The sequence below is a fragment of the Mesoplodon densirostris genome, chromosome 4 (assembly GCF_025265405.1).
Source record: "Mesoplodon densirostris isolate mMesDen1 chromosome 4, mMesDen1 primary haplotype, whole genome shotgun sequence".
NCBI lineage: Eukaryota > Metazoa > Chordata > Mammalia > Artiodactyla > Ziphiidae > Mesoplodon > Mesoplodon densirostris.
This window is the reverse complement of record NC_082664.1, coordinates 147,589,389-147,602,483: the sequence shown is the minus strand read 5'-3', so window position 1 is coordinate 147,602,483 and position 13,095 is coordinate 147,589,389. Positions and strand designations below refer to the sequence as shown.

Below are 13,095 nucleotides of genomic sequence, written 5' to 3'. Positions count from 1 at the left end.
TAAATTAACCAAAACGGCTCTACTGTGCTCAGCATGTATAGTGTAGCATCACATTTGTTTTTCCATATTTCCATTTCACCTGGAATATGTTCCAAGGCAGGCTAGACCCAATGAAGAATACAGAAATTATAAAACAGGGCTCCTGACAACCCAAGGAAGTTCACATTTCTCCACAAACCTAATGCTGCTCTCTTTTAGTTATAAGAAACAGAAACCCTCAACTTGGAAAAAAGGAAATTTATTGGCTTATGTCACTAGAAGCCCAAGGGGCTAGATCCAGGGGTTTGTACAATAGCATCGAGATTCAGTATCTGTGAGGTGCTACCTCTGAATTGACTTCCAGGGAGAGAAACCCAGGTCCACGTGGTCCTTGGGCTCACCACCTCAGCTGGGGGCACTCCTTTTCCCCCTTGTTTGTATCATGAGCCCACCCCTGAACCAGTCACAGGGGGATAAGTTACCTTGACTGGAAATACTGGGTCTGTGTACATTTTGTGGGGCAGGCAGGCCCACACAGAATGACAGCTTTACCAGGTTTCGGGTCGGGGTGGAAGCAGTTCTTGAAAGTAAAAGATGTTGGGCAGGCAGAAAAAAAAAAAGAAACACCCCATGTGAATCATGCAAAGATGGCACTGGTTAGAAGATAGAATAGATTTTTCCAGAGGAAGTTGATAAGACAAAGCATGGAGGAAGAGATGTCGGGTGTAGAGATAAAGATAAGAACCAAAAAAGTTATTGAACTCCCCCACGATTCCAGCCTCTTAGTTATGCTTCAACTTTCCATTCATTATATTTTTCCTTTATTGAAAATTCTACTTTGATGGTAGTACATTTGGAGCTAATTACGCCTCGCAGCCCCTGGATGAGAGTTGGCCAAGGTAAGCAAGCCTTATTTTCAAAGATAGGAGGAGCATGTGCTATTTTTGGATGGTTTCACTTTATTGTATCCGCCTTGAATGTTGTTTTAGAAATTTCTAATCTAAAGCACAGACTCTTGTTTTCTCATAAAACTTAAGTCTTTCCATGTATAATCATAGACTTATATGAAAGTCTAAAATTAAGTTATTTAAATCAATCTAGATCTTCATTTTAAAGACCAAATAGAAACACATTTCGAATACAATTACCAACATAATACTCTGATTTTTTATTCTTATATTTGAATATATAACGTGTCTTGATAAGCTACTGAAAGGAACATAAGGCTTTAGTAAGCTCCTAAAACTAATTTGCATAGTGGATTTGACCTAGGGCCTCTCTGAGTATTTTTGTATATAGAGAATATATACCAAAAAGTTGAGTGTTTTTGAGTACTGAGGGTGACAGAATATAAAATTAACTGAAAAGATTGTTACATCCGGTGGATACATGGTATCATTTTCAGATCACCTAGTCAGATTTAAGAGGCATTTGAAATGTACGTATTGAGAAAATTTAGCTCTCTGGGTTGAGATCTATTCTCCATCCATTCTCGGGACAAACCCTGGCAACACTTACTGTGGATAATGTAGTCAGGACCTGGAAAAGGTCGATATGAAGATGGGTGACAGCTGGCCCCTACCTCAAGTAGGTTTTCAGTAGCGCTTTAGAATCTTGGGATCCATGGTTGTAGGACAAGCACAATATTTTATTCTAAATCATAAAAGGATACCTCCAAATTGAGATTCTAAAAATTTGTATTCAAGAAAAATTGTCTTAGGCTTTCCAGAGCATGAGGATTAGTCAGATTCATAGTTTCATAAACTGGGCTACTGTAACAGTTACATTCCTCTTCATGGGCATCTGTGTGGGGTTGCAGCATTTCTGCTTCCAGTCTGGCCAGGCACCCGCAAGCACACACTCCATGCACTCGGGGTATGTGACAAGGTGTAGTTTTTCACACATCTGGAGTAAGACCTCACATCCCCAGAGAGGAACTGGTCATAGATTTGAAACATTTCAAAAGGCATTCAAAGGTGCTTGTTTAACCTTTAAAAAAAAAAAAAAAACCAAAAAAACCTTGTTATGTGCCCAGCTATCTCATTTGCTCCTGCTGTTCCCATGGATTTGTGATAGTTTTTATCATGGAAATCAGAAATCACAGGAGCTGGAGAGGTCAGCCGTGCAGCTGGGTTAATAGAGGAGCCAGTTCTCAAACCCAGGCTGGAGGTTCTCCTTTGCTCCCCGTGGATTGAACTTCTTTTTCTTTTTATGTTATTCTGGTTTTTAAAGGCAGCAGCCTCCTTGGAAGGAAGAGAAGCACCCTGGGTTCAGGCTAACATCTGCACTTAACAGGTACATGGCTTGTTTTCTAGTAGAAATAAACTCTAAGCCAGTCACCTTGATTGTCCTGATGTTTTCTAATATATCATCCATTTGCCAGAGTATGTTTATATCAGTTGTGTTTATATGAAGTGTTTAAAAAAAAAAAAAGGAACCCAAATCTCCCACCAGGTAGTGAACGTCTGCTCAGGACACTACAGCAGTGTGAGAACATGAGGTCTGAGTGGATAACAGGGTCTGCCTCTCTTACTCTGTGACCTTGAGCAAGTTATGTAGCTTCCCTATGCCTCAGTTTACTCATCTGGAAAAGGGAGATAACAGTACCAATATCAAGGGGTAGTTGTGAGGATTAAATAAGATACATAAGGAACTTGGGAATCGTAAGTATTCAGTATACATTAGCTATTAAATGATCACTTTGAGCTGGACCCCAGTGGTAAGTGTTCTACATAGGTCATTTTTTTCGATCCTGATAACATTCTACAAGAATGAGTAGTAGTTTCTGTTCTAAGAGGTTATAAACGACTTGTCCAAGGCCACTTAGCTAATATGTGATGGAACTGGGATTTAAAAAAAAAAATTAGTGCAAAATTTTAACATATACAAAAAAGAGTTGGAAAGAAAATAATTGTAAGAATTCCGTGTGCCCTTCCTTCAGCTTCTATTTCTACCCCGCCGTCCCCCACACCCCCATCCCACCACTGGCCAGATAAAGTATTTCACCTGTAAATATATCTAACAGTATAAGTCTGATAGGAACCTTTTTTAAAAAAGTATAACCACAATGCCATTATTACACTTAACAAAATTAACAATAATTTCTAACATTATTTAATACCCAGTCTGTATTCAGATTTTCCCAGTTGTCTCTCTGCATTTGATTGATATTCACCTGAGTCTTTTTGAATCTGTAAAGGAGCTAGCATCTGAACCCAGGGCTCTCTGATCCCAGAGTCCACACTCTTCCTGTTTTTCATGCAGGTTCTGAACCGCCTCTCCCTTTGTCTGAACACAACACAGCCATGGTGCACAATCAAGCCACATGGCTTGGTGGCCACAGGAGGCCATCACCTGGAACAGCCCACAAAGAAGCATTTTAGATTAATTTCAAGTCTCTCACAAGTTCTTTTAATGGCAGACAGTTTGACCCTTGGATGAGATAAGTAAATAATATCTCTTAGAGTTGAAGCTAAATATAAATTGGAGCTGTCTGGGAGAATTCCAGAAATTTGCTATAGTTCAACGGTTCCCAAAATGTTTGTCTTAAGACTCCTTTGCAATCTTAAAAGCCATTGAGGCCCTCAAACAGTGTTTGTTTGTGTGAGTATATTTGTTTGTATTTCGCTATTGATATTGGAAATTAAATTGAGAGATTTATAGAAGATACTTATTAATGCATTTAGAAATAAAATAATAATAAACTCATTACATGTCAATAAATATCTTTTTTTAAGAAGCACAGTTATATTTTCTGAAACAAAAAAAAATTTACTGAGAAGAGTGGCATTGTTGTACCTTTTACAAATCTCTTGAAGATAGCTCAATTCTCTGCTTGTGCATTCAGCCTGCGGTGACATCACAGGTCACAAGCCTGCTGGAAAACTACTGTGCTCATGAGAGAGCGAGAGTGAAAGGGCAAAGGACACATTAGGGTTATTTTGAAAATTGTCTCGACCTTGCATTCTCCCTGGAAGGGTTTGAGAGTCACTGCTGTCGGTGATCCTTCGTATAGGAGGAGTTATTCTCAGATGGGGAAAAGCTAGTGCAGCCACAGAGAATATACTGATCACCGTGATCTTCTGAGTTGCGAGGAAAACTGGGAAGTTTCTTAGAGGAAGCCATGAATCCAGGGTCTGCCTTGTTGAACCAGATCATTATGCCATTAGCTTCAAAGGAAAAGATCATACAAGTACAAATAACAATCTTTTGGGTGTGGGCCATCCTCAGAGGCTGTTACTGATCTAAGGGACTCCAGGTAGGTCCAGACCCCTCATTTTATGGATGATTGCAAATCTGTTATTCTTGCCTTCTTTCCTGTTGGTAATTTTCAGCAAAGAACATTGCATTTTCACTAAGGAAAAATGGATTTTCAGCCAGACTCTCTCCTCCCCCCATTAGGACCAATTCTGACTCTGCTCTTCACACGAGTGCTCTGAGCACCAAGCCCCAGGACCCCTATGGAGGAGGGGGCCAGTCGGCCTGGCCTGCCTCATACATGGGTAAGACATGCAGGCCCGATGCTAACAGCATCTGTGCCTTCTCATTCTGTCCTATGGGAACCGGGAGAGAGAAAAGCTTAAACCGCGAGTGCATTTCCCCGATTCGTGGTCCTCAGGGAAAAACTCCTGGCAGGGGAGATGTGTGTGTGCTCACGATGAAATAAGAATGGAGCTTCTCTCCTGCCTCTTGCTCTGCAAATTCTCTCTTCTTGGCATCTCTTGACCCTCCAGCTTCCTCTACTCCACACTCTTCCATTTTCAGTCCCTCATCATTTTTATAGGGACTCATAACAACTTGCTAACTGGTCTCCTTATTTCCAGTCTTATGTCCTCCCAATCCAGTTTTATGTTGGGTTCTCTGAAAGTCCTTTTTTCCCATCCAGAATCTGGACAAACTGAGAAATAGAAGTAGAAGTGACGGGTGGAGGTAAATACCACCTTTCTTCCTGACAAGAGGAAGTGACTTCTCTCTGGGTCTGTGGCTGTTAAGACAGAACCCCAGAGGGAGACTGGCTCCCCCAGTGGCCGGCAGCACTGGCCCCGCCCCCTGCAGGAGCACCGAGGTCAGACTGCAGGGCAGGGCCGGCAGGGAGGCTGCTCTCCGAGGGAAGGCGCGCCCCTGGCCAGGAGGAGCGCGAGCCAGAGTGGAGCCGGCACCCCCGCTCACTTGTTCCCCTCTTTGCTGCAGGTCATCGTTCCACCTCCCTGGGACCAGAGTGAGTAAAGGAGTGGAGAGAGGCCAGGGGGGACCAGGAGTGGGGAAAAGATTCATGCTGTCTGCTTCCAGAGTGAACCCACATCTGATCATATTCCTCTCCTGCTTAAAATCTCAGTGCCACCCCCTCACCTCCCAGAGAGAGTCCAAATCTCTCAGTTTGGAATGATGCAAACTCCAGGATCTGGCCCTTGCCCACCTCTCTCCCTTCTCTCCTCACTCACCAGCCCCTCCCCACAAGTGGGTGAACTACTTCGGTTTCTATTAATGTTCCATCCTCTTCCCATCTCCTCCTCTCTTAACTTACTCCGGCCTTACCTGACCAGGGCCCTCAGCTTTGTCCCCACGTCTGTGGAGCCATCCTTGACCTTCTTCCCTTTGCCAGCCAAGAACTCCCCATGTCCTTCTAATATCCCAAAGCTCCTACCTATAGATGGCCATCTCGGCACCTGTGTCACTTGACTGCCTTTCTCATGGATGTGCTTCTCTCCTTCTGCTCCCAGGAGGTTTCTTACAGTCAGCGTCTTATGGTCTTACCTTCCGCACAGTGCCTGGCACAGAGGAGTCCTCAGTGACGGAGAGTGTGGAGAAACTACTCAGTGGCTTATGCGTACAGAGCACACTAGTTGCTGAATCTAACCTGCACGTGAACCAAGTCTGGTTCTCTAAGACACAGACCAAGCCTGCCTTTCTGGGGCTTACAATCTAGTAGGAACAATGGCCCTGAACTATCCATTCCTTATGCACATTGACTCTTGTCCATAAATAGGGCTGTGTGTTTGGTCTTGAAATGGGAATAAATAAATCTTTGGCCAAGATAATGCTAGCTTTTCTAGTTTTCTTTACTTTTTAGGTAGTTTAAACCCTAAATAGTCTCTTTTCCTTATGAGGAGAATATTCCAGGTCTTATTTCCTTGCATATAGTAGGGATGGGATTTAATAATCCCTGTATCATTGTAATAATGCTGCATTTGTTCCCTTGGTGAAATTCAGAGATGCTACATTTACCCGAACAGTTTGTCAAGTATGAGCTCTTATGGAATTGGTTAGGACCGCCTAGCTATGTTTCCACACATGGGGATATGAGAGTAAAGCTGGCAGTTATGTTGGAATTGGATATGGGTCCACTGCTCACCACCTAGAGAAGTAGGATATACGGGAAGATAGAGTAGTTTAGCTTCCATATAGGTAGGGTTATAGGTAGACTATAGGCATGTATAAGCCTAAACAAGGTGCAGCAAGAGCTTAGTCTCCCCAGATTGGGAGGGAGCCAGGCTGATAGGCTTTAACCTGGAACCCCCAAAAAAGAGCTGCATTTCTGCCTCTGCCATTCCTTCATTCGTGTCACCCTCTGTTTAAAGTTTACAGTTCTCTAGAAAGGGCCAAAGGCCTAGAGAGAACAGGGAAATCATAGGTAACAAGATCTTGAGGCCTGCATGCAGAGAGAGAGAGAAAAAAAAAACCTAAAGAAAGTGATTAATTGAGTGAAGTATTTATGCCAAGAGTTATGTAGCCTCTGAGGGAAGAGGTGAGAAATGTCAGAAGGTGTGAGTGAGGATGAATAAGAAAAGCAGAAGAATGTCAGTGTTGATCCTAGTAGACAGAGCAAAACAAAAAGCAGAAAGAAAGAAATCCTGGAGCAGAATTCCTGGGTCACTCCTTTTCACATCAGCAGTTAGAAACCGTTGGGCCCCAATATCTCTCAACCGTGGAAGGTGGGCCGACCTCCAGCTTGAATGTCTGAACTGTGTGCCTGCTTCTGCAAAGTTGCCTTGCAAGTATAGCAGAACTCAGAAACAGATCCAAATATGGATGTGTTTACATGGGAAAGCCAGTGTGTTTAAAATATTATTCAAGTCTCCAAGGATAGGAATTATTTCTGGAGAATTATATTTGTTGGTGGGAGCTATTTTAAATAGTTTCATGTACTTTTCCCCCTGTCATTCATTAAAGTTTTTCATTTTCTTTCCTTTTGGACTTTAAAAATATCGACTAGCTTTCCAAAAGGTATTTCTTATTATAGGACCAACCAAATAAAGTAAAGATTTAAAAAGTGATGGGAAAATATAATTGAAGCCCAGAATTAGGCTCCATAGCAGAAGCAATAACTGCTCTTTCCCTGGGAATCTTTCCTGAGCATAATGATGTAACCTCAGTTAATGTTCCCATTATTTATTTATTTATTTGTTTGTTTGTTTGTTTGTTTTTATGAGCAGATGATAAGGGAGCATCTGCTCACAGCTTAACTACATAAACAATAAACTATGATACATTCATGAGCAGAGGTTTGTGTCCCAAGAAAATAAAGCCATTAGACTGATACGTAGTTAGTAATTTTCATAATGGTTATTGAGTTGCACGGCAATTAGGCATCCATGGTAAGCAGTTGATGTAAATGCTAGAAATAAACTTTTATACATCCAAACAAGGTTTTTATAATTTCTCTCTTCTTGTTTAATTATCCAGAATCTGTAAAGAGAAATACTGATAATTTCCCTGGCAGCATGTGCAGTTTAATTGTCATTTCACAGGCACACACCCACACCCACACACACACCCCCCAATGGGTAAGCATGAGGGTACTCTGTGACACTTGCCCCGTTGCCCTGTCCCATAGCCTAGGGACTGTCCCTGTCTCCCCTCCATTCCTCACCAGCGAGTGGAGGAGGGGGCTGCAGTGGTCCCTGTCCTTTCAGGGGGCAATCTAGAGCTACGGGCAGAAGAGGGCATGAGGGTTGTCGTCTTTGCACCCAGAGCGGTAGATGCTGAGTGTCACCAGCTTTTAGAACTACAGCCCTGAGCTCCTCCCCAGGGAAAGAGGCCTGCCTCCCACCTCAGTGACCTTGCCAGAGGCAACACCTTTGACCAGCGCAGTTAACTTTTTTTTTAACATCTTTATTGGAGTATAATTGCTTTACAATGGTGTGTTAGTTTCTGCTTTATAACAAAGTGAGTGAGTTATACATATACAAATGTTCCCATATCTCTTCCCTCTTGCGTCTCCCTCCCTCCCACCCTCCCTATCCCACTCCTCTAGGTGGTCACAAAACACAGAGCTGATTTCCCTGTGCTATGCGGCTGCTTCCCACTATCTATCTACCTTACGTTTGGTAGTGTATTTATGTCCATGCCACTCTCTCACTTTGTCCCAGCTTACCCTTCCCCCTCCCTGTATCCTCAAGTCCATTCTCTAGTAAGTCTGTGTCTTTATTCCTGTCTTGCCCCTAGGTTCTTCATGACCTTTTTTTTTTTTTTCTTAGATTCCATGTGTATGTGTTAGCATACGGTATTTGTTTTTCTCTTTCTGACTTACTTCACTCCATATGAGAGACTCTAGGTCCATCCACCTCACTACAAATAACTCAATTTCGTTTAACGTTTAAAATGCAAGTAACCCTGAAAGAAGCTTGACTGCACGGATAGGTGGAAGAGGAGGATGGCAAAAGCATCCCAGATCTAAAGTGGGGCAAGAGTGTCACCCAGATGACAGGAGGGCCCAGAATGGGGAGGCTGAAGCCAGAGGCTTCTTAAAGGACACACTCTGGTTAAGGGATCTACCCCCTGCCTCTGCCTCTATTCAGCAAATCAAGGCTGTGCTAGGAGTTATTTTAGATTCGTCAGGCATGGGAGTAGGGAGAGGGAACATGGTCTCCGTTACACTAGGTCAGCTCTCAGTGACTCTGAGACTTCGAGGTTTCTTGGAACACAGATGCAGCCTTGGTCATGGCTGTTCCATCCCCTGTGGAACTGATATGAGTTTCCTCTGTTTCTAGATATCCAGTCACAACTCGTTCCTTTTTATTTTTATCCCTTTGCTTATAGTTGTATCATATGATATTTTTTATCCAGTAGTAAAAATCCAACCGTGGATATTTTGGTTATACATTAGCTTGATGCTAACATATCAGTTATTGCCACCACCATCCTTCTAGTTACCTAAACTCTAAACCAGGAGTTAGTTGTCTTGAATTACTCTCATTCCCATACCCCTCACACCCATTCAGTAGCCGGGTCATGTTCGTTCTCCCTGCAGGGTATCTCAGATCTGCCGCCTCTTTTCTGTCCTCACTGGCAATAAATACCCTACTTCTTTCCTTCTTGCCTGGACTATTACAGTGGTTTTTCCACTTGGTCTCCCTGCCTTTAGGTTTTCTCCTTTCAATCCATCTCACACTACTGCAAGAACGGTCTCTCTAAAGCTTAGCTCTAATCATGTCACTTCTCTAACCAAAACCTTCTATTCCCTGCATCAAGCCAGATTACTCACAGACACCTTCAATCCAGCCTCATCTCCCCTTCCTCCCATCCTGAGCTCCAGCCAGACTACACCATTCTCCACCCCTGCTGTACCCTCCCTCTCTTCCTTCTCCTCCTATCTTTACACTGGGGCATCCCCTTCATCCTCATTCCTGAGTGTCTAAATTCCTCCAGGTGAAGCAAGTTGGATATTCTGAAGGCACACAGGCCGGAGTTGTGCTTCAAACTTCCTAGCATGTGATCTTGGGGGTGATAATAGCCCCTGCCTCATGGGGTTGCTGTGGGGATGACCTGAGATAATCCATGTAAGTGCCTGGCATGTAATAAGAGAACAGTCACAGTGGCTCTTGTTATTATCATCCCCGTCATTGTCCTTCCGTGACTAACTCAGGTGCCACCTCCTCCACGAGGCTTTCTTTCTGTCCCAGTCTGAGAGGATATTATGTGGGGTGTCTGCTCCCCACTCAGGCAGTTCCACAAGGTAGCCATCAGTTGAGTCTGTTCCAGGGACAGGTCAGACTTACTACTTAAATGGAAAACTGGCCTTATTTATTAAACCCAGAGTGATTGGTGCCTTAATGATAAAGAGATGCTTCAACATACTATACCAGATTGCCGTGTCAAACTTCGTTTTTTATCTGTAATAGAATTGTCACTTTTTAAGTGATCTGAATGGTCAAGTTACCAATATGAGGGTCCCAGGGAAGCCAAACTAGGAATCAGAAGCTTCTCCCCCTCCTTCTGATGTGCTGATTGTAAAGCCACACCTTTCGTCTATCCGCACCTGTCTCCTAGTGTTCTGTTCACACTGCCTGTCTTCAGTAGGCGTGTTAGATCATGACTAAGCTACAGCCTAGTCCAGGTCTCTCTAAGAGACCATCTGCAGTAAAGTCCTCTGAGCTGGTTGTTAAAAATGTAGATTCCCCGGGCCCATTCTCACAGCTTCTGAACCAAAATCTCTGCAGTTTGGTCCCATGAACTTGCATTTTAGCAAGCTTACCCAAATAGTCTTTATGTGCACTAAACAGAGTTTTAAATCACTAACTTGGATTCTGTTCTGTGGGCCTGAGAGAAATGCTGTCTTTATGAGTGTTCTTAATTTTTAATTTTAGTACTTCTGGGGATTCTCAGTATTGCCCAGCCCCAGGGCGCCACTAAAATTTTATATCTTCTGCCTGTGTTACAGAATTTGCTTCCGTGTTCTATCTTCTCACCTACACTGTATCGTCTGGCCACACCTAGCAGTCAGTGCAGGAACTTAATTATGTTCAGTGTATGGTTATTAGACATTTGGCTTAAGTTTTATAGACTAATCAGGTTAACTTATAGGTTAAGCTTATTCAGAACCATATTTAAACCTTAAGTAAGTTATATTTAAAGGCTTAAAACTTAAAAATTTGTCCTGATCTTAACTGAAAACTCATATGGTATATTTGATTGCTCCACAGAGAATGCTAATATATTACATTCTTGGCACAATTCTTTGGTTTTAGCTTAGAGCAATAGGATATACTCTACTTGTCATCTGCAATATATTTTATGGATCAGAATTCCTTACAAGTCAAATTTTTAAAACTTTGTGAATAGCTATCATATATACTATTTAAATTGACTGAGACTCCAGATAAGTTTCTTTTTAAAAATTTTTCATTTATTTATTTATTTATTTATTTATTTTTTGGCTGCGTCGGGGTGTCTTAGTTGCAGCATGCGGGGTCTTCGTTGTGACGCACGGGCTTCAGAACACATGGGCCCTGTAGTTTGCAGCACGCAATCTCTAGTTCTGACTCCCGTGCACAGTAGCTGCGGCGCTCGGGCTTAGCTGCCCCACAGCATGTGGGATCTTAGTTCCCCGACCAGGGATCAAACCCGCGTCCCCTGCATTGGAAGGTCAATTCTTAACCACTGGACCACCAGGGAAGTCCCAAGTTTCTTTTTAAAATGACTGTTTGCAAGAAATATAAATAACAGTACACAGCATGGAACTTCCAGTTTGTTTCTCTAGACACGCATGGTGAGTGTGAAACAGTGATGTAGACTTTTTTAGTTACCTCCCCTTCCCCGCACAATAAAGCATTTGGAAGAGAGTTTCGATCTATATACTTCTTTTCTTTGTGATTTGGTTAGAGGTTCTCAGACTTTGTAAATTGTTCTTCTTTCAGGACAGAGGCAGTAAAAAATTTTAAGATGGAGATAATTTTAAAGGAAAGTAGAGAGGCACCAACTTTAGACTTAAATTAGCCATATCTATTTTAATTTTATTATAAATGCTAATGTACACTGATTTGACCATCAGTGTACTGAAATTGCCTTGGAATTTTCGAAATTCTATTTTGAATCAGAAAGACTTACTTATTCATGAATAAATAAAGGTGAAAGCACCACATAAAAATGTTTTTTTTTTCTTTCCCACTAGGTTTCTGTGATGGTGAGAACGACGTACATGGGGAAGGTATGAATTGATTTCACCTACCTGTGCTGAGTGGGATACTGACTTTAGTATTCATAACCTTCATTCAACATCTGAACTAGTTAATACTCGTGTTTTCAGGACTTCCCAAAATGCTGACAACTGCTGATTGGTTTACTTTTCTGAGATGCTCTATAAAATTAAGGCTAGCCATGATCAAGGCCACGAGAAAGGAAATGTGTGGTTAGATTACAAGGCTCCTCATCATCTCAGTCCCACAGTCCCACAGTCACAAGGTTGTGCAGGGAAGCAGAAGTGGTAATCACATGAAAATATTAATAAATTGGTCACTTAAGCCATTAGTTGTTCCAATATCCTTCCTTCCTCAGCTGTCTTTCTCTGCCTGTTTAGAAAGTTTTGTGAGTCAGTAATTGACAGATATAAATAATGTGAGGAAAATGCAAACTGATTGCAGAATGAAATTGCAAATCTTGCAGAAGATAATGAGTTTCATAAAGCTGATTAAAGTAATGTTGGAGGGCTTCCCTGGTGGCGCAGTAGTTGGGAATCCGCCTGCCAATGCAGGGGACACGGGTTCAAGCCCTGGTCCGGGAAGATCCCACATGCCGCGGAGCAACTAAGCCTGTGCGCCACAACTACTGACCCTGCGCTCTAGAGCCCATGAGCCACAACTACTGAGCCCACGTGCCACAACTACTGAAGCCCGCGTGCCTAGAGCCCGTGCTGCGCAAAGAGAGAGGCCATTGCAATGAGAAGCCCATGCACCGCAACAAAGAGTAGCCCCTGCTCGCCGCAGCTAGAGAAAGCCCACGTGCAGCAACGAAGACCCAATGCAGCCAAAAATAAATAAATTAAATAAATTTTTTTTAAAAAGTAATGTTGGAGATCTACTAAATGACTCTCGAAGCCATTGACAAATGAAGGTCTGACACAGTGCATTTATTCATTCAGTACCAGGCACTGTTTTCTTTTCCCTAAAATTTTATAATCTGGAATTTAATTTTCATAATCTAGAAGTGAACAACTAAATTAGGTTTATGTATCGCAGCGGTCAGGACTCGTGGGGAATATGATAAATGAGGAGCATCTTGTGCCAGAGGCACAGTTCTCTTTCATCATCTTATATACTCGTTTCTGGGCAAGCCATTTTAGGCCATGAGTAAAACCATGAAAAGTTGAAACAGCAATAAATATCTAATCCACTAGGACAG

At 42.5% G+C, this 13,095-nt stretch overlaps 1 protein-coding gene across 2 annotated transcripts in view; it reads left to right on the top strand.

The window, feature by feature from the left end:
- The window catches only part of CRTC3 (CREB regulated transcription coactivator 3), a 110,357-nt gene that overhangs the window by 75,479 nt on the left and 21,783 nt on the right, over positions 1 to 13,095 (top strand). For both annotated transcript variants that reach the window (XM_060097437.1, XM_060097436.1), the window contains exons 4-7: positions 817 to 878; positions 2,212 to 2,274; positions 4,381 to 4,481; positions 11,870 to 11,905. In XM_060097437.1, coding sequence (XP_059953420.1) covers positions 817 to 878; positions 2,212 to 2,274; positions 4,381 to 4,481; positions 11,870 to 11,905 — 262 coding nt within the window. The remainder of the gene's footprint in view (positions 1 to 816; positions 879 to 2,211; positions 2,275 to 4,380; positions 4,482 to 11,869; positions 11,906 to 13,095) is intronic.